The sequence below is a fragment of the Gorilla gorilla genome, chromosome 9 (assembly GCF_029281585.2).
Source record: "Gorilla gorilla gorilla isolate KB3781 chromosome 9, NHGRI_mGorGor1-v2.1_pri, whole genome shotgun sequence".
NCBI lineage: Eukaryota > Metazoa > Chordata > Mammalia > Primates > Hominidae > Gorilla > Gorilla gorilla.
In genome coordinates, this window is record NC_073233.2 from 65,452,169 (window position 1) to 65,474,015 (window position 21,847).

The 21,847-nt window shown below is 44.1% G+C and overlaps 1 protein-coding gene across 16 annotated transcripts in view; it reads left to right on the top strand.

Moving 5' to 3' along the window:
- CTNND1 (catenin delta 1) overlaps positions 1–21,847 on the top strand; it is a 69,123-nt gene that overhangs the window by 28,839 nt on the left and 18,437 nt on the right. For 6 of the 16 annotated variants that reach the window (XM_019036319.4, XM_019036317.4, XM_055356145.2 and 3 more), the window contains exons 2-6: positions 10,807–10,925; positions 13,280–13,461; positions 15,813–15,884; positions 17,388–17,540; positions 18,277–18,812. In XM_019036319.4, the coding sequence (XP_018891864.2) occupies positions 10,807–10,925; positions 13,280–13,461; positions 15,813–15,884; positions 17,388–17,540; positions 18,277–18,812 (1,062 nt within the window). Of the gene's footprint in view, positions 1–10,806; positions 10,926–13,172; positions 13,462–15,812; positions 15,885–17,387; positions 17,541–18,276; positions 18,813–21,847 lie in introns of all 16 variants that reach the window. The other 10 variants (XM_063711214.1, XM_063711215.1, XM_063711216.1 and 7 more) reach the window with 5 other exon arrangements.

Sequence of the window (21,847 nt, forward strand, 5' to 3'; positions counted from 1 at the left end):
AAAAAGTTTGAAAGGCTGAAAACAGAGGTGGATGATAGGGAAGGTGAAGTTCCTAAAGTAGTTCTCCAAATGGGAATATTCCATTGACTGAATCCAGATTGGTAATCAAATTGCCATAATGGGATGTGTCACATGTAGCTGAGCTGAATTAACAGCATCAGTAGCTTTAAAATCCCTAATGCAGTGCCTCCAAAGTGAAGAAACTTGCCAAGTAGGAATCTTAAAAATTCCCTCACCCCCTCCAAACTTTTAGATCCACACACAGTCTTTCTGCTGATCCTTAAAGGCCTGAGCTTTGTCCTACGTAGTGTTGGCTTGGGGCAGAGAGGAGGGTTGTTTTCCCTGAACATGATAAGGAGCTGAGCAGGGCAAAGTGGGGGCTCTGGCCCGTGATTGGTAGACAGGATGCCCTGGAATGCAGTTGGCCTGCAGCCCAGAATCCAGCACTTTGTATTTGTTTGTTTCTGGGAGACTGTGGTCTGGTGCTACTGTGACAGGAAGTGAGAAAGCTGGGAGTGGGGGAACAGAGAGGGTCGATGTCTTTGTGGTTCTCCTGTGAAATCTCTTTGTCCCTGGAGAGCAGCTCTGCTACAGAGCTCTGCTGAGAAGAGAGCAGCCTTTGTGTGTCTAATGGGTCTCGGAGCATCTAGCTACTCCGAGGGATTAGAGAGTGTGAATTCTGACTGTGGCCTTTTGCGTTTTAGCACTTAAGTTATATAAATGGCCCCGATCTCTTAGCACTGGGAAGCTTACTGAGTTTTGTGTGTGCTGCTATTCTTTGTGGATCTCTAGGATTTAATTAAGAAAGGAATTCTAGAAGGAAATAGATGTTAAGTAATGTTCATTTGCTGTATATGTTGCAGGTACCTTGTTGGGTTTAAAAGGGACAGAAGGAAACAGGTAATGTTGAGGTCCTTTACATTTTAGATCTCATCCTTCCAATTGGCACCCTACTGTATACAGATCAGGAGAAACCTACCCGCTTAGTATTAAGAGTTACTAGCAATTCTATAATGTTTGATCATAACTAGAGAATGGTTGGTAGTTTCCTGGGATTTTTCTTCCCTATGTCTAGACTGAAATAGCACCTGTAATACCCTCTCTCTTTTCTGCCCTCTTTTCTCCCGTGTTTTGTGTTTTCCCTGCCTTCCATTCCAGCTGTGAAACAGGCATCTTTTCTCACTTTGTGGATTGGGTGGCTGAGTCTTTAACTTTGAGCCAAGCTGGCTGGTTCCTGAGCACACACACAAACCCGCCTTTGATTGTCCAGGAGGACAGCTGCCCTAGAGGCAGATTGCTAACATACCACTAGAACAATCCTTCTTCTCTGTTCTTATGCTGGCTAGCACAATCTTTACTGCCTCTAGTTCCTTCTGTTTCCCACCCCATCTCTGATCTTTGCTTTTTTGGCTTAGTGAGATGTCACATTAAAAATGAGAGTAGGGATTGGATTTTTTTTCTTGTGGTAGGGTTGAGGGGGTGATCAGAGAATGTGACATGTAGCCAGCTTTCTAGAGCAGGCTTGCCACCAGTGGTAAGGTAGGTGATTTTTACAGAGTAGTGCCTCTTTTGTTCTTAGCACCTTTCCTCCTGAGTACTAGGTTCTTATAAAAGGGAAGGTAAATCTGAAGTAGGCTGCAAGCTACTCTTCCCAAATTGAGTAAGGTTTTGTTCTTTAAAGTGAAGGTAAGACCCAAAAGTCTAGCTGGCTCCATTCCACCTTCTCTTGCCTCCTTCCCCTCTCCGTAAAAAAAATGTCAACTTTGGGTTAACTTCTTAATTGGAACTAGAATGATTTTTTTTTTTTTTTTTTTTTGGAGACAGGGTCTTACTCTGTCACTGAGGCTGGAGTACAGTGGCACAATCTTGGCTGACTGCAGCCTGGAACCACCAGGCTCAAGTGATCCTCCCACCTCAGCCTCCCGAGTAGCTGGAACTACAGGCACATGCCACCACACCCAGCTAATTTTTTGTAGAGATGGTGTCTTGCCATTTTGCCCAGGCTGGTCTCAAACTCCTGAGCTCAAGCAGTCTGCCTGCCTCAGCCTCCCAAAGTGCTGGGATTACAGGCTTGAACCACCTCTCCTGGCCCGAAGAATGACTTTTAACCACAGGAAGCATAGAAAATTCATACTCTTTCCACTTTATCAAGAAGGAGCATGGACTTGGAATAAAATAGGAGTTTTCACTACTTACTACTAGTTGATGAGCTTGGGCAAGATACTAAATACTTCTGGTATATAGGTAGTATACTTATTTATAAAAAGAGGCCATTACCTCAGCAGGTGTTGAAAGGATTATATGATAACTTCAAGGGGAAGAGCAATAATGCACAACTTTCTTCCCCTTCAAGGTGGGATTTTCTTCTTTCAGATAAGGAGAAACATTTCCTCCTGCTATCTGTCCTAAAGCCAAGAAAGGACCTTAACACTTCTGATTGATTTATTTATAGATTGACATGCTCTGTCTCCCTGTTGCTTATCTCAAAAGGAAGACATACTCCAAACTTGATGAAAAGAATGCCTTATTGGTCTTTTCAGGGTTTTGAGGAATTGGGACTGTGTAAATCTGGCTCAATTACATGCTTCCACCTTTTCCAAGTTATTTTCAAATGATGGGCAAAGAGGTGGGGGAATGCCATAGATTGAAAGTTTGGTGAGAAGCTGCTATTTTCTTTATTTCTCAAGATGGAGTTTCACTCTTATTGCCCAGGCTGGAGTGCAATGGCGCAATCTCTGCTCACTGCAACCTCCACCTCCTGGGTTCAAGCGATTCTCCTGCCTCAGCCTCCCGGGTAGCTAGGATTACAGGCATCTGCCACCACGCCAGGCTAATTTTTGTATTTTCAGCAGAGACAGCGTTTCACCATGTTGACCAGGCTAGTCTCAAACTCCTGACCTGGTGATCCACCCGCCTCAGCCTCCCAAAGTGCTGGGATTACAGGCGTGAGCAACCGCACCTGGCCGAGAAGCTGCTATTTTAAAAAAGGAATGTGAGCTCAAACAGTTGGGTGACCCCTAGTAAACTCTAAGGTTAAGCTTTTCCATGAATATTTTTTTTTTCTGAGTCTAGGGTATGGAAGGGTATAAGGTGTCTTAGTTAATTTTAGGATTTCTCTTTTATGACATGAGACCTAAACAATACCTTTGCATTTCAATGAGGCTTTTTCTTATTTTTCATAGTGTACCTGATCTCTCTCCTCTTGTAGGAAGGAGAAAGGCATTTGGCCTCTCCCCTTCCTTTAGTCTAACACCTCCCTCTGTTTTTTTGCCCCTCCCTCTTATCTTTGTTTCCTTATCGGCCTCTCCCTAAAGCCCTGCTTTCTCCTTTTAAGGCTAGGTGAGGTGTCTTTGGCAAGGTTGCACAGGGATCCAGGTAAGTAACTCAGTCTCTTCTCAGGATTAGAGAAAACTCAGTGTGAACTGTCCCAGTGGAGGGCCTTGGAGAGGCACATGGATAATGGGGGAGGAGAAGGAGGCGGCCTGGCCTGAGAGATCAGGACTTGTTAGACCAGTCCTGTGTGTGCGTCATGCATGCTCCACAGAGAAGCAGGTTTTGTTTCTTTCTGTACCCTTTCAATCCTGGGCCCCCTCACTAGCTGAGAGCCACACCCTTCCTTGGCTTCAAAGCCAGCCCAGCACTAAGCCATTTTAGTATGTTATGGTTTAGAGGGGGTTCTCAGAATACTTGGGAGGGGAAAGAGAGAAAGAGAAGAATGTTTTATTTGGTCTCAGAATTTAGGAGGTCATGATGGTGGAGGTGATTTTTTTTTTTTTTAAGTTGCAGTAAAAACTTTAAATATTGACAGGTAGCTTTGGGTAAGGATTATAAGACTAAAGGGAGTTTAAGGTACCCTGCTGATGTATAGAGGTTGCCAGCTCAAATTCCTTTTAACAAGGAGTATTATCTTGTTTATATCTTTGTTTTTTAAAAAATTCTTTTCTCTGACGTTCCAATCAGAGAGAATGTATCACTCTTTCCTAAGAGGAGGGTGGTCTGCCCAGAGCCTTCCTTAATTCATCAGAGAGATTCCTGGTGGACACCTAGTTTTTCCTCATGAAAATAAGACTTCTTTGGTCAGCCTTTTACCCTCTTTTAAAAGAAAATCCTTAACTAAATTAAATTTAACAGTGTTTAATTGAACAAAGAACAGTTCACTAATTGGGGAGCCTTCTGAGCCAGAGTAGGCTCAGAGACTCCAGCGCAGACGTGGTAGAAGATTTATGGACAGAAAAAGGAAAGTGATGAACAAAAAATGGAAGTGAGGTGCAGAAACAGCTGGATTGGTTATGGCTCAGCTGGCAGTTGCCTTATTTGATCATGGTTTGAACAGTTGGCCCCCTTTGAGTGGCCAAAACTCAGTGATTGGCACAAGAGTAGGTTACAGTCTATTTCTACCACCATTTAGGTTATAGTTCATTATGTACAGATAAATCTTTAGGCCAAACTTAAAAGATGTAAGGAGGCATAAACTTGCCTAGGCTAAACTTGATTTAACACTTCTAAATGGAGAAATTGGGCCTAGCAGGAAGCAGATCCATGAGGAAGCATAGAAAGAGTGAACACTAGGAGAAGGCCATATCCAGAATAATACAGGTTTTGTGACTTGAGTAGTGCTCAGTTGAGATTGTGAAGTGAGCACAGTCCTTTTAATCTTAATGCAAATCAGCTTCAGGGACTTGGAATTAACAGAAGATGAGTCTTCCCAGTGAAGTGAGAAATACTAGAACTGTTCTGACTGAGCATGAAGGTGGAACATGGTTGGGCATGGTGGCTCACGCCTGTAATCCCAGCACTTTGGGAGGCCAAGGCTGGTGGGTCACTTGAGGTCAGGAGTTCGAGACCAGCCTGGCCAACGTGGTGAAACCGTGTCTCTACTAAAAATACAAAAATTAGCCAGGTATAGTGGCACATGCCTATAGTCCCAGCTACTTGGGAGGCTGAGGCAGAATTGCTTGAACCTGGGAGGTGGAGGTTGCAGTGAGCCGAGATGACGGCATTGCACCTGGGCGACAGAGCAAGACTCCATTTCAAAAAAAAAAAAAACAACAACAAAAAAAGTGGAACATCAAGTGGAGGTAGGGCGGGGTACTTAGACTTTGGACTCTGGTACAAGCACTGATAAGAAGCTATAGAAAGGCCGGGCTCACGCCTGTAATCCCAGCACTTTGGAAGGCCGAGGCGGGTGGATCACGAGGTCAGGAGATCGAGACCATCCTGGCTAACGTGGTGAAACCCCGTCTCTACTAAAAATACAAAAAATTAGCCGGGCGTGTTGGCGGGCGCCTGTGGTCCCAGCTACTGGGGAGGCTGAGGCAGGAGAATGGTGTGAACCCGGGAGGCGGAGCTTGCAGTGAGCCGAGATCGCGCCACTGCACTCCATCCTGGGCGACAGAGCGAGACTCCGTCTCAAAAAAAAAAAAAAGCCATAGAAAATCATGACAAAATATATTTCTTTGATTTAGAAACAAAATGGCAAGTTTGTTTGTGGTTGAACCGGAATATTTCTTCAAATTTGGGGTCAGGTGCCAGTTAAGGCAAATAAATGCCTTTTAGGTATCTGAAGGGCCCCTTTCTGGCTTGAATGTTACGTAATACAGTTCTGTAGTGTTACAGGTGCTATATTTTGTTGATTAGTATTCTGCAGTAGGAGGCTTGGTATGCTATTTATTTATTTATTTACTTATTTATTTTTGAGACAGGGTCTTACTCTGTCGCCCAGGTGGCAATGTAGTGATTGTGGCTCACTGCGGTCTGGACCTCCTAGACTCAAGCAATTCTCCCACCTCAGCCTCCTGAGTAGCTGGGACTACAGTGTGCACCACCATGCCCAGCTAATTTTTGTAATTTTTTTGTAGAGGTGGGGTTTTGCCATGTTGCCCAGGCTGATCTTTAAACTCCTGGGCTCAAGTGATCTGCCCACCTTGGCCTCCCAAAGTGCTGGGATTACAGGTGTGAGCCACTTTGCCCAGCCCAGTGTGCTTTTGAAAAAAGCCCTTTGCATTCCCTAGAATGGCTGGGCACAGTGGCTCATGCCAGTAATCCCTGCACTTTGGGAGGCCAAGGCAAGAGGATTGCTTGAGCCCACGAGGTCCATGCTGTAGTGAGCTGTGATCACACCACTGCACTCTAGCCAGGGCGACAAGAGCTAGATCCTGTCTCAAAAAAAAAAAAAAAAAAATTCCCTAGAACGACATGGAAATGGAGTTTTGCCTGTCATTGTTTTTAGATGGAGAGCATAAATTTGTGACGCTCGTTTTGTTGTTGTTGTTGTTTTTGAGACAGAGTCTCACTGTGTCATCCAGGCTGGAGTGCAGTGGCACAATCTTGGCACACTGAAACTTTTGTCTCTTGAGTTCAAGTGATTCTCCTGCCTCAGCCTCCTGAGTAGCTGGGATTACAGGTGTGTGCCAACATGCCCGGCTAATTTTTTTGTATTTTAAGTAGAGATGGGGTTTCACCATGTTGACCAGGCTGGTTTCGAACTCCTGAACTCAAGTGATCCTCCCATCTCAGCCTCCTAAAGTGCTGTGATTACAGGCATGAGCCGTGGTGCCCGGCCATGACATTGGTTTTGATTTTATAATGAATAAATAGGAAGAAAGGAGGAGAGCTGCCTTTGAGGCTGGCTCTGAAGACAAAATTATTTTTGCAAAAACCCAAAGATTGGTGAACTTCAGAGTTCACATAGGCTATGGTTTTATATATATTAGCTCATTAAAACTAAACCATGAAGAGTAATAGAAATGGAAGCTTACAGGGGTTATAACTTTTCCAAGGTCTCCTAGCTAGTTTTTGGAGGAGCCAAGACTTGGACCCCCAGTCTTTTGACCCCTAATCTGGAGTTTTATTTTGTTTTTCCCTCTAAAAGTGAATAATTCCTGTAGTTTTCAGGTCTGCTGCAAATGAAAGAGGGGAGCCTGGGGAGGCTGGTTTACAAACTTCAAAAACTCCACCAACCACACCCAAGCTCTAGTCCCTGTAGTAGTAACAATATTACTGGCTTTCTGTGCGTCAAGACATTTTTCTAAGCACTTTACATGAAATGCCTCATTTAATCTTCACAACCACCCTATGTATTTTTATTCCTCCATTTTACAAAAAAGAAAGCTGCAGTTTCGAGTGGTTGATACTTTGCCCAAAATCATATAGCTAATAAGGATACATCTTATACTTAAACCCAGGCAGATAACGAAGCCTATACACTTAACCTCTTAAGAATCATAATTCCAAATTGTATTTCTTTAGTCAGTTTACAGTAGAAGAAATCATTCCAGGGACTGTGCTATTGGTAGGTAATTTGTGTGTGTGTGTGTGTGTGTGCGGGGGGTACTGAGTCTAGCTCTGTCACCCATGCTGGAGTGCAGCAGCATGATCTTGGCTCACTGCAACCTCCGCCTCCCAGGTTCAAGTGATTCTCCTGCCTCAGCCTCCTCAGTAGCTGGGATTACAGGTGTGCACCACCAAGCCTGGCTAATTTTTTATTTTTAGTAGAGACGGGGTTTCACCATGTTGGTCAGGCCAGTCTCAAACCCCTGACCTTGTGATCTGCTCACCTCGGCCTCCCAAAGTGCTGGAATTACAGGCTTGAGCCACCACGCTCGGCCGGTAAGTGATTTTTTTATTTTTTGGACCTCCTATCTGGTTAGCACTGTCTAGTTGTTTGGTCCTTCTGGGTATTTGATTTAATTTAACTTCTTTTGGTTTGGAGTTCTTACAGAAGAGACTGAGTTTTTATCATTATCATTGCTTGGATGAAGGATCTTTACTATGGACTATGGACTCTGGGTAATAGCAGGAATATCTTTCTAGTGTGGGTGGGATCCAGTAATGTAGGACTTAATGGCTTATTGAGAGTAAAACTAGGTATTCTCAGAAAATCTAGTCTTAAGGGGGAATAACAAGTTTCACTTTATGTTTCCTCAACCCCCTGACTTCAGGAATTCTTTGATTTTTTTTTTTTTTTTTTTTGTGAGAGGAAATGTAGTCTATTTAAAAATCTAAGTAAGTGGAGGCCGGCTGCCATGGCTCACGCCTGTAATCCCAGCACTATGGGAGGCTGAGGCAGGCGGATCATGAGGTCAGGAGATCGAGACCATCCTGGCTGACATGGTGAAACCCTGTCTCCACTAAAAATACAAAAAATTAGCCCGGTGTGGTGTCATGCACCTGTAATCCCAGCTATTCGGGAGGCTGAGGCAGGAGAATCGCCTGAACCCAGGAGGTGGAGGTTGCAGTGAGCTGAGATTGCACCACAGCACTCCAGCCTGGGCCACTAAGCGAGACTCCATCTCAAAAAAAAAAAAAAAAAATGTAAGTGGCAAAGCTGGAAAGGTATTGGGCTGGACTTGTAATTATGACTCCTGACTATCTGCCAAAGTCAGCTGAAGCTTTGTAGTGTGATCTTTTTGATGCATATGGCATGGAGAAGAATCTTTTTTCCTTAAGTCTCCAAGTGATGAGACCATTTACTGTAGCCTGCCTAACAGCTTCATTCTTTCCCCACTCATACATTCCTTTTCCTCCCGTTTTTTTTCTGTTTTCTCACTTATATGTAGATATTATGGGTAACTCTTGAGCCTAAAAAAACAAAGTAGAACCCTTTTCTTTCCCTGTTTTCCTGTGATAGTTGAGAAGAAAGCTCTCAAAGGTTGTAGAGGAGAGGCTCTGGACCATCCATCTGGTACTGACTGCACTTCTATTTGGACTTGACACCATGGCATAGAAAGAGAACACAGGCTTTGGAATGGCATAGACCTGGGTTTAAATTCAAAACTTGCTATTAACTGTGAGACCTTGGGTAGTTTCTTCACCCATGAGTCTTATTTGCAATAAAACTTCCTTAGAGTTGTTGTAAGGATTGCCAAGATAGTAAATGTAAAACATTCAGTAATCATTAGTTTCACATTCCCTTTCTCCAAGGTAATAAATTGTTAAGGCCTCAAATACAGAATCAAGAACTTATTATGACAGATGTGTAATGATGTGATGACTTCCAGGCACTAGAGAAGTGTCCTTTGTCCCAGAAACACTGGTATAGGTGGGACGTTCTAGTAAATAGATTAGGAGTAGGGAAACCAGCCCATTCACTCCTTAGAACCTAGTTATGTTTTTGATCCAGTTGATTTCATCTACTAGTTCACAAAATAGTTTGAGGCTGAGACATTACGGTGAAGTAATGTAATTGGAAGTGTTAAACCAACTTTTGAAACAACTTAATAATACCTGACATTTGTATATAACATACATTGTCTCACCTAATCCTCACAACAACTCTGAGTTAGACCGGGCTAATTTCCTAACTCCTGGGAAGCAGCAATTTTTTTTCTTTTTCCCCAATTTGGTTCCTGGAAACGGGGCAAATGGATTTGGCATCTTACAAGTGAGAATATGACAGGGTTTACTGCCATTGCTGGGTAGTAGTAGAGCCAGAACTGGGGACCAGTCTTCTTGAGTTGTGTTCTATCCCATATGGCCTCTGCTTCTGTCCTTTTTCAGGCAGAATATCTCCCCATGCTTTTAGACCTAGGAATCTGATCTTTTTGTGTAATTGTGCTGTCTTCTTTTCCAAAATAGAGCCAGGTGGTCAGCTTTAAAGCTGTGAAGATGGTGGAAGCTAATGTTTCTCCAGATACTGCTTTCTGACCTGGAGCCCTGAGTATTTTTCCTATCTCCCTTCCTAACCTTCTTCACTGAATTTAAGTTGCAGGGCCATTTATGGCCATCTATACACTTTCTCTTTGCAGCAGGGAATGTCACTGTATCCCCCGTGGTAGCAGTAATTTGGGCTTTTATTAGCAAAGAAGATTATAGGGTGGATGCTGCTGGAGTGGTAATTGCACTTCAGACCCTGTTGAAATTCAGTAACTGGAAGAATCTCTTTTTGAGCTCAGAGTCCTCTTGGTGTGGAAGGTTCATAGGTCATTGTACATAGTGGATAAGGGCAAGTACTTAAGAAACGGAGATGAAAGGGGAGCACCTTTTTTTTTTTTTTTTTAAATAAGGGTGCTTATTCAAGAAAGACCTTTGAGTGGCCTGTTGGAATGTAGGGTGGTAATATGAGAAAGTGGCAATGGGTTTTGGACTGAAAGGAAGAAGAGTTGATAGGCGATTATGGGAACTTCAAGCTGGGGTAGGAGGAATTTAGGGAAGGGCGACCACGTTATTTAAACTTAGGGACTGGATTGATTCAGGAGCTTATTGGACACTTATTTATCAGTTCCTTTGGGTACTCTTGCTTGCTGACTTCTGCATACACTCTAAGGCAAACAGGCCCGAGCATTTGTGCTTGGTGGGGCTCTGGGGAGCGTGGGAAAGGGAACTGAAGCAAAAGGCTCAGCCTAGGCTAGTCCCCACATGTCTTCCCCACACAACTTTTGCATTGGTTTCTCAATGTCTTTGTGGGCATGCTGGGACTGGGCTTTGAGGTTTCTGCCTTAGGGGTGGGAAGGGAGGGGGAAGGGCATTCCAACAGCAGTTTTTTTCTTTTTCCCCAATTTGGTTGCTGGAAACAGGGTAAATGGATTTTTATACATATTATAACCTGTTCCTGGTTATATATGGAAATATAAGTAGAGGAGCTCTCACTTGACAGTAGAATCCAGGTTTTAATGAAAACGACATCCAAGGCCTAGGTATCTGAACACAACAAGGTCTAAAGGGCACTTGTCACATTAAGCAATTCCAAGTCATATTTTAAATTACTTCCTTTCATTCCTAATATTGCCCCTTGCTCTTCTTGTTTTTATGTATTGGGTATATTTTATTTTCCTCTCATTCCCATTTTTCCTTCAAATATTTCTGCAGCTCTCTCCTTCCTGCTTCCTCCTTGCTGTGGTGGCTGGGATGCTTCTTCCATGATTTTTTGAATCTAGACTGGGCTGTTCTCTGTGTTAAACCAATCAGTTGCGACCTTCTCTTAACAGGTGTGTATGGAAATATGTTTATTAAGAATGAAAAATCTTACTTTTTAAGAAATATGTATTTTTATTCCTTTCATGTCATAGCAGAAAAAAATCTTTTTAAATACCTTTTTTCTTTATGGGTTGGTGAGAGGGTGGGAATTGGGGAGAATATTTATTTCAAAACCTGTCTTTCAACATTGTATATTTTGGACTGGCATAAAGTCTTTCATAGCTATAAGAGAGAAAAAAACCCATTGAGTCCAACAGAGTATCACTAATGCCTGTAAAACCTCCTGTTTATATAATGGTATGGAGAACTTTTCATTTTTATATAGCTATCTTTTATTGTATAGATAGCACACATAGACCCTCTAGATACTTGGATATTTATCCTGAGTTGGAACAAATAAAAGGGTAAAAAGATAGTCTATTTAAAACAAGAACGTCCAATCTTTTGGCTTCCCTGGGCTACAGTGGAAGAAGAATTGTGTTGGGCCATACATAATGTATGCTAAGGATAGCCAATGAGCTAAAAAAGAATTGCAAAAAAAAAAAAATCTCATAATGTTTCAAGAAAGTTTACAAATTTGTGTTGGGCCGCATTCAAAGCTGTCCTGGGCTGCATGCGTCCCGCGGGCCGAGGGTTGGACAAGCTTGAGTTAGAGGTTTCTGCAGGATTACAGAGATGTGGGAACTTCCAGCCATTGACGTGTGGAGGTTAGGATATGAACTACTGTGAGGTGCACTTTCAGAGGTTGAGGCTAATACTCCTTTTCCTACTTCCCAAGGAGGTGAAGTTTCCTGAAGACAGTGCTTTTTTACACGTAGAGTTTTTTGTGGTTCTGTTACTCTGTTGTCTCCATTAGTCAAGGAACACGTTTTGCCATCAATATAATATTTAACAAACTATAGTAGTATAGTTTGGAAGGTAGAAACGCCCTTTTATGAATGTATTATTATATTTTTGGAGGCAGAGTCTCACTCTGTTGTCCAGCCTGGAGTGCAGCGGTGCCATCTCGGCTTACTACACCCTCTGTCTCCTGGGTTCACGCGATTCTCATGCCTCAGCTGGGATTACAGGTGCCTACCACCATGCCTGGCTAATTTTTGTATTTTTAGTAGAGATAAGGTTTCCCCATGTTGGCCAGGCTGGTCTTGACCAAGTGAACCTGACCTCAAGTGATCCACCCACCTCGGCCTCGTAAAGTGCTGGGATTACAGGTGTGAGCCACCTACTTTCATTTCTTTCCTTTTTTTTTTTTTTTTTGAGACGGAGTCTTGCACTGTCGCCCCAGCTGGAGTGCAATGGCGCGATCTTGGCTCACTGCAACCTCCGCCTCCCTGATTTGCGCTATTCTCCTGCCTCAGCCTCCCGAGTTGCTGGGATTATAGTAGTACACCACCACACCCGGCTAATTTTGTGTGTGTGTGTGTGTGTTTTTTTTTTTTTTTTTTTTGAGACGGAGTCTTGCACTGTCGCCTAGGCTGGAGTGCAATAGCGCGACCTTGGCTCACTGTAAGCTCCACCTCCCGCGTTCACGCCATTCTCCTGTCTCAGCCTCCCGAGTAGCCGGAATTACAGGCTCCTGCCACTACGCCCGGCCTTTTTTTGTATTTTTTTAGTAGAGACGGGGTTTCACTATGTTGGCCAGACTGGTCTCGAACTTCTGACCTCGTGATCCGCCTGCCTCGGCCTCCCAAAGTGCTGGGATTACAGGTGTAAGCCACAGCGCCCGGTCTTTTCATTTCTTAATTGGCATTTAGTTTAGCATAGTAATTTTTTTTTTTTAATTTGCTGCCACTTCAGCAGTTTTAGTGTTTAGATGTGGGAGAGGTTAAGTAAGATCTGTATTGCCCTATTATCTCTAAAAGTGGCTTGTCCCTGCAGGATAGTGAATGCTTGTCTGTACCATTGGAGTTACACATTTCATTGAGTTGATACCAGCAGATTTTTTTTCAGGGAAAAATAATCCAATCTCATAACTACAGCACCTCACCACATTCTCCCTCTCCTAACAGTGTAGAGACTTAGATTTAATTGCACCTTTCCTTTCAATAGTTATTTCTGGTGGGATGTTGAAGAAAGCGTAGTGGGCAAAGGATTCCGCTTGAACAGACACTGGTGATGGGCTCCCAGGCTTGGCGGTGGCTTGCTTTCTGCACTGCAGTAAAACCACGAGAGGGCATCTTTGGCTCTGGGATTAATAATTCATCTGTCTTCTCTGACCTGTGACCTTTTCTCTCCTTTCTCTTACCCTTTCCCGGTAGTGTGAAGTGAGGGGGTCTCTCTCCCTCCTTCTCCTTCCTCTGTGATTCACCTTCCTTTTTACCCTGCCCTGCGGCGGCTCCGCCCCTTACCTTCATGGACGACTCAGAGGTGGAGTCGACCGCCAGCATCTTGGCCTCTGTGAAGGAGCAAGAGGCCCAGTTTGAGAAGCTGACCCGGGCGCTGGAGGAGGAACGGCGCCACGTCTCGGCGCAGCTGGAACGCGTCCGGGTCTCACCACAAGATGCCAACCCACTCATGGCCAACGGCACACTCACCCGCCGGCATCAGGTAACCCCTCTCTCCATCAGACGTGCAGGTAGGACTTTGGCGTGGTCACAGAGAGGCTATGATCCTTTTTGGGAAGCTACTCTCCTTTTGGTGATGGGCTGTCCAGTGCCCGTTCTTCCAGGGATTTTTTTCCAGGGGTGTTAAATGCTGATAAGAGACAAGGAATATTGCTGCTGGACTGAGCTGGGTGCAGTTACTATCTCTAGAAGCATCCATCTGACTTCCTGTTTTGCTGGAGTAGGTTTTTTGGGGTGGGCTACAATTCTAGTAATGGTAGATAGTTTAGTTTGCAGCTGTACTCAAGTTACTTTTCTTTTCTGATTTTTTTTTCTTGGTATCAAAAAATCAGGAAAGTAAATGCCCACTTAGTGGTTGGGCATCTTGTGCTCTCAGCCCTAGTTCAGTCTCCCTGAGGGAACAGTCTGTACCCAGGTGTGGCAGTATCCATAAATTGTGTACTCCTGCTCCATATTGTCCTTGTGTGCTCTTTTTGTTGGCTGTGTAAATCATGTGTTGGAGGAAGGGGTCATTGTTAATTCTGTTGGTTAGAGTTGGAGAGGGAGCATCACGCTGCTGTTTAACCCAAATAACCACAGGAGCCAGTGGTCTCTGGGTTGGCTGACTCTGTGATGTGACTTGGGAGAGTTGGTGTTAGAAATGAGAAGTATCTTGTGTTTCCTCTGGTTTTTCTAGTCTGACTTTGCTGTGATGTAATCTGTCTGAGGTTTTGTCTGTCTTCCTCTGTGTGTGTGTGTGTGTGTGTGTGCGCGCGCACGCACTTGCGCATGTGTGTGTGTGGTAGACATTGCCTGATAGATTGCATCTTACGAGAGATCTCTGAGTGGGAACCAGAACAGTGCTTATGCCCTGATAGTCCTTTTCATTGAGTAATTTTTATTTATTTATTTGAATAGGAGTGCAGTGGTGCAATCTTGGCTCACTGCAACGTTCGCCTCCCGGGTTCAAGCAATTCTCCTGCCTCAGCCTCCTGAGTAGCTGGGACTACAGGCGTGTGCCACCACACCCAGCCAATTTTTGTAGTTTTAGTAGAAATGGGGTTTCACCATGTTGGCCAGGATGGTCTCGATCTCTTGACCTCATGATCCACCTGCCTCGGCCTCCCAAAGTGCTGGGATTACAGGCGTGAGCTACCGCACCCGGCTGAGTAATTTTTTTTTTTTTTTTTTTTTTTTTTTTTAAGATAGAGAAAGTCCCTCATACCGAGGAGCCTTGCAGTTGAGAGAGAACAGAATTCCAATTGGAGGATCAAGGAATTTGAGGGAGGCAGCATGCTTGCAGTGTTCCTAGGAGTTTTACAGGAACTACAATAGAAAGTTAGGGATGAAATTATATTGAAAGGGGAAAGCTGGACTGCTCAGGTTTGGAGGTCATGGGGAATTCCAGGATTCAGTATGTGGTTGCTCTCTTATTTTTAACTTCTGCTTAGCAGTAAAACCACACCCTTCCTTCTTCCTGAAAGTAATGTTTAACTTCCTCTCCCTGCAGCATTACACTCTGTGTAATGGGAGTGGGGTGGAGGAAGAGTCTCCCAAGGTGGTTGGATCTCACTCTTCTACTGGAAGAGGAGCAGGCAAATATATTTTTATGTGGTATAATGTCATTAGATTATTTCCTGCTGCTTAAGACAGAGCAACTTCTGGATGACATTTTGGAATGTATTCTGTGGCTCTAATAATTGTTGGTAAAGATATTGAGCCTTCTGTTTTCTTGAGGGGAGTTGGGGTGCTTGTTTTTGTACTTGGAAAGAGAGACTCGTATCTCTTGCTTTTTTCTTTAATTAAATTTCTGTTTTTTACATTAGGACATGATAGCCATCTTGCTTCTTTCTTTAAAAAGCTGCCGGGAATGGGAGTTTCCAGTGGTAGTACTGCATGAAGATTCATGAGACTATAAAGCTCTTTGGAAACCCCCCAACTTAGCCCTTCCAACTTTCCTTACATTTTTATGGCTTTCCAAAAAGGTTGCATGTAAGGGAAATTATCTAGGTCTGTGCTGTTTATTCAGCAAATAGTTTTTGAGCACCTGTTATGTGCCAGGCACTGTTCAAGGCACTAGACTAAACTAAACTTATCCCAAAAAACCCTCTGCCCTCGTGGAGTTTACGTTCTTATGTTCCAGAGACCCTGTCTGCCAGAGTTCCTGATTTTCAATTTTGAGCAAAGTGCTAAGACTAAAGAGTGAACGGTTCTTTTATGAGTACTGACACAAGGACTCCAGGCCACACACATCTTCTTGAAAGCCCTTTTCCTGTTTGAAAAAAAGATCATTTGTATTTGATAGAGCAAAAGAAGGCCACAAAATGAATTGTCTTCTTGTGGGCTGTGTTTCAGAACGGCCGGTTTGTGGGCGATGCTGACCTTGAAAGACAGAAATTTTCAGATTTGAAACTCAACGGACCCCAGGTAATTCTTTGGCTCAAGGCCTGGGTTGCTTCATTCATATTTTCTTATTTCCCCAGCCTATAAGAGCATATTTGTGTCTTGTAAGGTGCCTGGCACATTGTACACACTCGTCAATTAGTTTCTTTTATTTACGAAAACAAAGAAGTGGAGCTCCAAAGTATATATGCAGTTTTGTTTTGGAATGAATTTTAATGACCATTGATCTTTATGACTATTCCTCCTTCCCACTGCCACCCCACTTGATCCCTAAGTACTGCGTTTCTTTTCTAGAGACAGTAGGCTTCTACTTTGCAGCAAAAAACCCTACCTAAAATCTGGCTGGTCTTGAGCCTTTTAGACGGTATCTGAAGAGTAACATAGAGCCAGTCAAAAGATGGCTCTTACTGGGATTTTCAGGTTTGTCTTAAAAGTTCTTTATTTTTGGCCAGGCACGGTGGCTCATGCCTGTAATCCCAGCACTTTGGGAGGCTGAGGTGGGCAGATCACCTCAGGTCGGGAGTTGGAGACCAGCCTGACCAACATGGAGAAACCCCGTCTCTACTGAAAATACAAAATTAGTCAGGCGTGGTGGCACATGCCTGTAATCCCAGCTACTGGGGAGGCTGAGGCAGGAGAATTGCTTGAACCCAGGTGGCGGAGATTGTGGTGAGCTGAGATCATGCCATTGTACTCCAGCCTGGGCAACAAGAGCAAAACTCTTGTCTCAAAAAAAAAAAAAAAAGGTTCTTTATTTTAGACTGGGCACGGTGTCTCATGCCTGTAATCCAACACTTTGGGAGGCCAAGGCAGAGCAAAACTCCATCTCAAAAAAAAAAAAAAAACGAAGTTCTTTATTTTGGCCAGGCGTGGTTTGCTCATTCCTGTAATTCCAGCACTTTGGGAGGCTGAGGCTGGAGGATCGCTTGAGCCCAGGAGTTCAAGACCAGCCTGGGCAACATAGTGAGACCCTGTCTCTACAAAAAAAATAAAATTAGCCAGGCATGGTGGCGTGAGCCTGTAGTTCTAGCTACTCAGGAGGCTGAAATGGCAAGATTGCTTGAGCCTGGGAGGTTGGGGCTCCAGTGAGCTATGATCATGCCACTGCACTCTAGCTTGGGTGACAGAGTGAGACCCTATCTCAAGTAAATAAATAAAAGTTATTTATTTATTGGGTGAGCTGCTCTTTTGAGGGGTCACTCAGATATAGATGAAACTGCAGTTAACACAGTTCATGTTCACTTAGATGACCACAGCTGGGAAGTTAAATCTACTGTCTGTCACTTGGATGTTGATGTGGCTATAGTTAGTTCATGTTTGTTAAATGACTACAACTGGGAAATTATATCTACTGTCCTTTTGTACAAGTTCAAAAGATGACAGCCACCCATCTAAAAATCCTGAGGCCTATAGAAGATGCATGAGGAGTCCCTGTCTCCAGGGTCACCACTTATGCTTCTTATTAGGATGGCTTGTTAATACATAGCACTTAATAGTAGTTTCTTCTCTTTTCTCTTTTGCATATAGGATCACAGTCACCTTCTATATAGCACCATCCCCAGGATGCAGGAGCCGGGGCAGATCGTGGAGACCTACACGGAGGAGGATCCTGAGGGAGCCATGTCTGTAGTCTCTGTGGAGACCTCAGATGATGGGACCACTCGGCGCACAGAGACCACGGTAAACTAAGACGTGTGTAAGATCTGGAAGTGATAAGAGGTCTTTTCTTCTCTGTTAGGGGAGGGGTTAAGCACTTAATTAAGATGGAGGACTGATATGCCATTATTGATCTGATTGCATGAAGTGATCTCTGGCCAGATAGAAAGGATGAAGAGATGGGAAAATCTTATGGGATAGGGAAGACAGAAGGTATATCAAGGTCTATAGTAGCTTCCCTTATAAGCATAGTCACTGTCAGGGCAATTTTCCTGCTTGGGGACTTCCTATAGGATGGAAAGAAAGATAGATGGTAGGCCTTAAGGCATTTCTAGGTAAAGTGACCTAGGGATATAAAGGTTTGTTTCTTTTGGAGTGGTATAGAATTTAATTGTTCATGGCTGGGCGCGGTGGGTCACGCTTGTAATCCCAGCCCTGTGGGAGGCTGAGGTGGGCGGATCACGAGGTCAGGAGTTTGAGACCAGTCTGGGCAACATAGTGAAAACCCGTCTCTACTAAAAATACAAAAAATTAGCCAGGTGTCGTGGTGTGTGCCTGTAATACCAGCTACTCGGGAGGCTGAGGCAGGAGAATTGCGTGAACCTGGGAGGCAGAGGTTGCAGGTGAGCCGAGATCACGCCATTGCACTCCAGCCAGGGCAACAGTGCAAGACTCCATCTCAAAAAAAAAAAAAAAAAAAAAAGAATTTAATTGCTCACTTCCTTAATTAGTTTTTCTTTTTCTTGTTTCCTACTTGCAGGTCAAGAAAGTAGTGAAGACTGTGACAACACGGACAGTACAGCCAGTCGCTATGGGACCAGACGGGTTGCCTGTGGATGCTTCATCAGTTTCTAACAACTATATCCAGACTTTGGGTCGTGATTTCCGCAAGAATGGCAATGGGGGACCTGGTCCCTATGTGGGGCAAGCTGGCACTGCTACCCTTCCTAGGAACTTCCACTACCCTCCTGATGGTTATAGTCGCCACTATGAAGATGGTTATCCAGGCGGCAGTGATAACTATGGCAGTCTGTCCCGGGTGACCCGCATTGAGGAGCGGTATAGGCCCAGCATGGAAGGCTACCGGGCACCTAGTAGACAGGATGTATATGGGCCCCAACCCCAGGTTCGGGTAGGTGGGAGCAGCGTGGATCTGCATCGCTTTCATCCAGAGCCTTATGGGCTAGAGGATGACCAGCGTAGTATGGGCTATGATGACCTGGATTATGGTATGATGTCTGATTATGGCACTGCCCGTCGGACTGGGACACCCTCTGACCCTCGTCGGCGCCTCAGGTAGGCAAGAATAGGGGAAGAGAAAAGGGTCTTTCCAAGGCCAGGGACAAGGGGTAGCTTTTCCTTCAACTTCTAAGAGCTTTTTGGGATCAGAGATACTCGTGGCCTCCTCCCCTCTGCTTTTTTTTGGGGTGAAAAGCTACCCTGTTTTTCCCTTTTCTGACTTGGCTTAGTATTGACTTGCTATATATATATAATATAAATATATATATAATTTTTTAAATGAAAATAATATAATTTTATTTTTTATTTTTTTGAGACAGAGTCTTGCTCTTTCACCCATGCTGGAGTACAGGGGTGCCATCTTGGCTCACTGCCACCTCCGCCTCCCGGGTTCAAGTGATTCTCATGCCTCAGCCTCCCTAGTAGCTGGGACTACAGGCAAGCACCATCACGCCTGGCTAATTTTTATATTTTTAGTAGAGATGGGGTTTCACCATGTTGGCCAGGCTGGTCTCAAACTCCCGACCTCTGGTGATCCACCCGCCTTGGCCTCCAAAAGTGCTGGGATTACAGGCGTGAGCCACCGCGTCTGGTCCACAAATTGTTTTCTATAATTTGAATATATCGGCCAGGCGCGGTGGCTCATGCCTGTAATCCCAGCGCTTTTGGAGACCGAGGTGGGTGGATCACCTGAGGTCCGGAGTTCAAGACCAGCCTGACCAACATGGAGAAACCCTGCCTCTACTAAAAATACAAAATTAGCTGGGCGTGGTGGTGCATGCCTGTAATCTCAGCTACTCGGGAGGCTGAGGCAGGAGAATCATATGAACCCGGGAGGCAGAGGTTGTGGTGAGCCAAGATCATGCCATTGCACTCCAGCCTGGGCAACAAGAGCGAAACTCCACCTCAAAAAAAAAAAAAAAAAAAAAAAAAAAGTAAACAACTTGTGATTGTTATTAGTCTGTGTCCTGAAGAATGAACTTTGCTTCTGCTTCTGTGCTGAAGTTTTTGCTGTTTCTGGCTAAGATGTGACCCCCTTTTGGTGTGTTAGGCAGAGGATTCTGATGTCTGGGGCCATGGAATTCTTGCTCACTTCTTCCTGGGAATTTCTTTAGCTTCTGATTTGGTATTAAGAACGGAGTCGGTTGGGCACAGTGTCTCACACTTGTAATCCCAGCACTTTGGGAGGCCGAGTTGGGCGGATCACGAGGTCAGGAGATCGAGATCATCCTGGCTAACACAGTGAAACCCTGTCTCTACTAAAAATACAAAAATTAGCCGGGTGTGGTGGCTCGTGCCTGTAGTCTCAGCTACTCAGGAGGCTGAGGCAGGAGAATCACTTGAACCCGGGTGGCAGAGGCTGTAGTGAGCCGAGATCCCGCCACTGCACTCCAGCCTGGGTGACATAGTGAGACTGTCTCAAAAAAAAAAAAAAAAAAAAAAGCCAAAAAAACCCCAAAACAAAACAGAGTTGAGGGTTTTAGGAATTCAGAACCAAAAGAGACAGTTGAGGACGTGTATAAGAACTTTCTTGTGTTTTTAATCCCAAAGTTAAAAACAAACTTTGACCTCACAAGGGCCTTGACATTCTGTGCTTAGGGTCTTATTATTTGATTGTAAAGTGAAATTGTGGTGGCATCCTTGGGTGGGGGTCGGGGGATACATTAGCAACACTCTGAAAGGTCACTAAGCAGCTGCCTACTCTGACTTTACTACTTGTTCCTGGAGATTCTTTGGTGATGTGAAAAAAGGAGTGATTGATGTTTGGACTGGTATATGGTTTGCCTCGTTGCCTTGAGAGAGTGCTTTAGAATGGGGTCGACAGACCCCTGAAAAGGACCACGTAGAACTATTTTAGGCTTTGCAGGCCATGTATCATCTTTGTCATATGTTGTTCTTTTTTTCAAACAATCTTTTAAAAATAGCATTATGGGGGTGTACAAAAACAGGTTTGGCCCATGGGCTGCCAATGCTGCTTCAGAATAAATTAGAAACAGTGTTTTCCAGGTAAAGAGAAATGATAAGAAACAAGGGATGATTTATGGTTGTCTTGATGGTAAGGATATCCTAGCAGCTGTTGCTGAATTTCTCTATAGGGGGTCATGACCTTTTAAAGCAAATGCCTTGGTGCTCATTTTCCTCATATATTAGGTAGCTTTGGTTAAGAGTGAACAGGGCTGGGCCCAGGGGTAGAGGCCCCATTATCTAAGACTGAGTCACTCACCTTTCAGGTGTCTTGGATAGCTAATCCAACTCCCAAGTGACTCATTTTTATTCCTACAGGAGCACCAGACCTCGGCTGGTGCAACCTAGAGCAGTGGTAGATAACAGCCTTCATTGAAGCAGTCTGTCCAGGGTGTTGGTACTACTGCAAGTCTGCTTTTTCTGACTTCCTCATTAGTGAAGAGTGATTGGACCCAGATGGGTGTGGGTGGCCAGGTCATTCTCTGCCGTCCCTAGTTGTGCTAGTTCACATAGAGTTTTGGGCCTGGTTCTTGGGTTTGTTCCAGGGTAGCACTGGACTTGGAAACCTGCTTGACTAGCAAGAATATTTGCTGCTTCCTGTTCCAGGCTAGAAGAGTAATACAAGGTCAAACTTAAACAGTGAGGCAGTGATTAGTGGAAAAAGCACTGAATCCTGAGACCTTGGTTCTAGTTGTGCCTTTGCCACTAGCTAAGTAGCCTCAAGCAAGTCATTTGGTCTTCCCGGGCACAGCTTTGTTTCTTGTAAAACAAAGGAAAGAATGTCCAATCCACTGCCTTTGTATAGAAAAGGATATAAGATAGAGTTATCTGGAAATTTTGGTTATGGTAATTGTTCTTATAATTTTGTATATTAATAATAGAGGTTAAACATGTTCAATACGGAGCCTGAAAAACCCAGAAAAGCATTACCATCTATTGATAAAGAACCACTGTTAACATTCTGGTGCATATCCTTTGAGTTTTTTTTATTATACATGTAACTATATCCTATTTTCCCTCTACTAAAATGGAATCTTAACATACTGCTCAATAGCCTACTTTTAAGCTATCTAAGCTATTCATTTTGTTTCCGTGTTTTTTTTTTTTTTTTGAGATGGAGTCTTGCT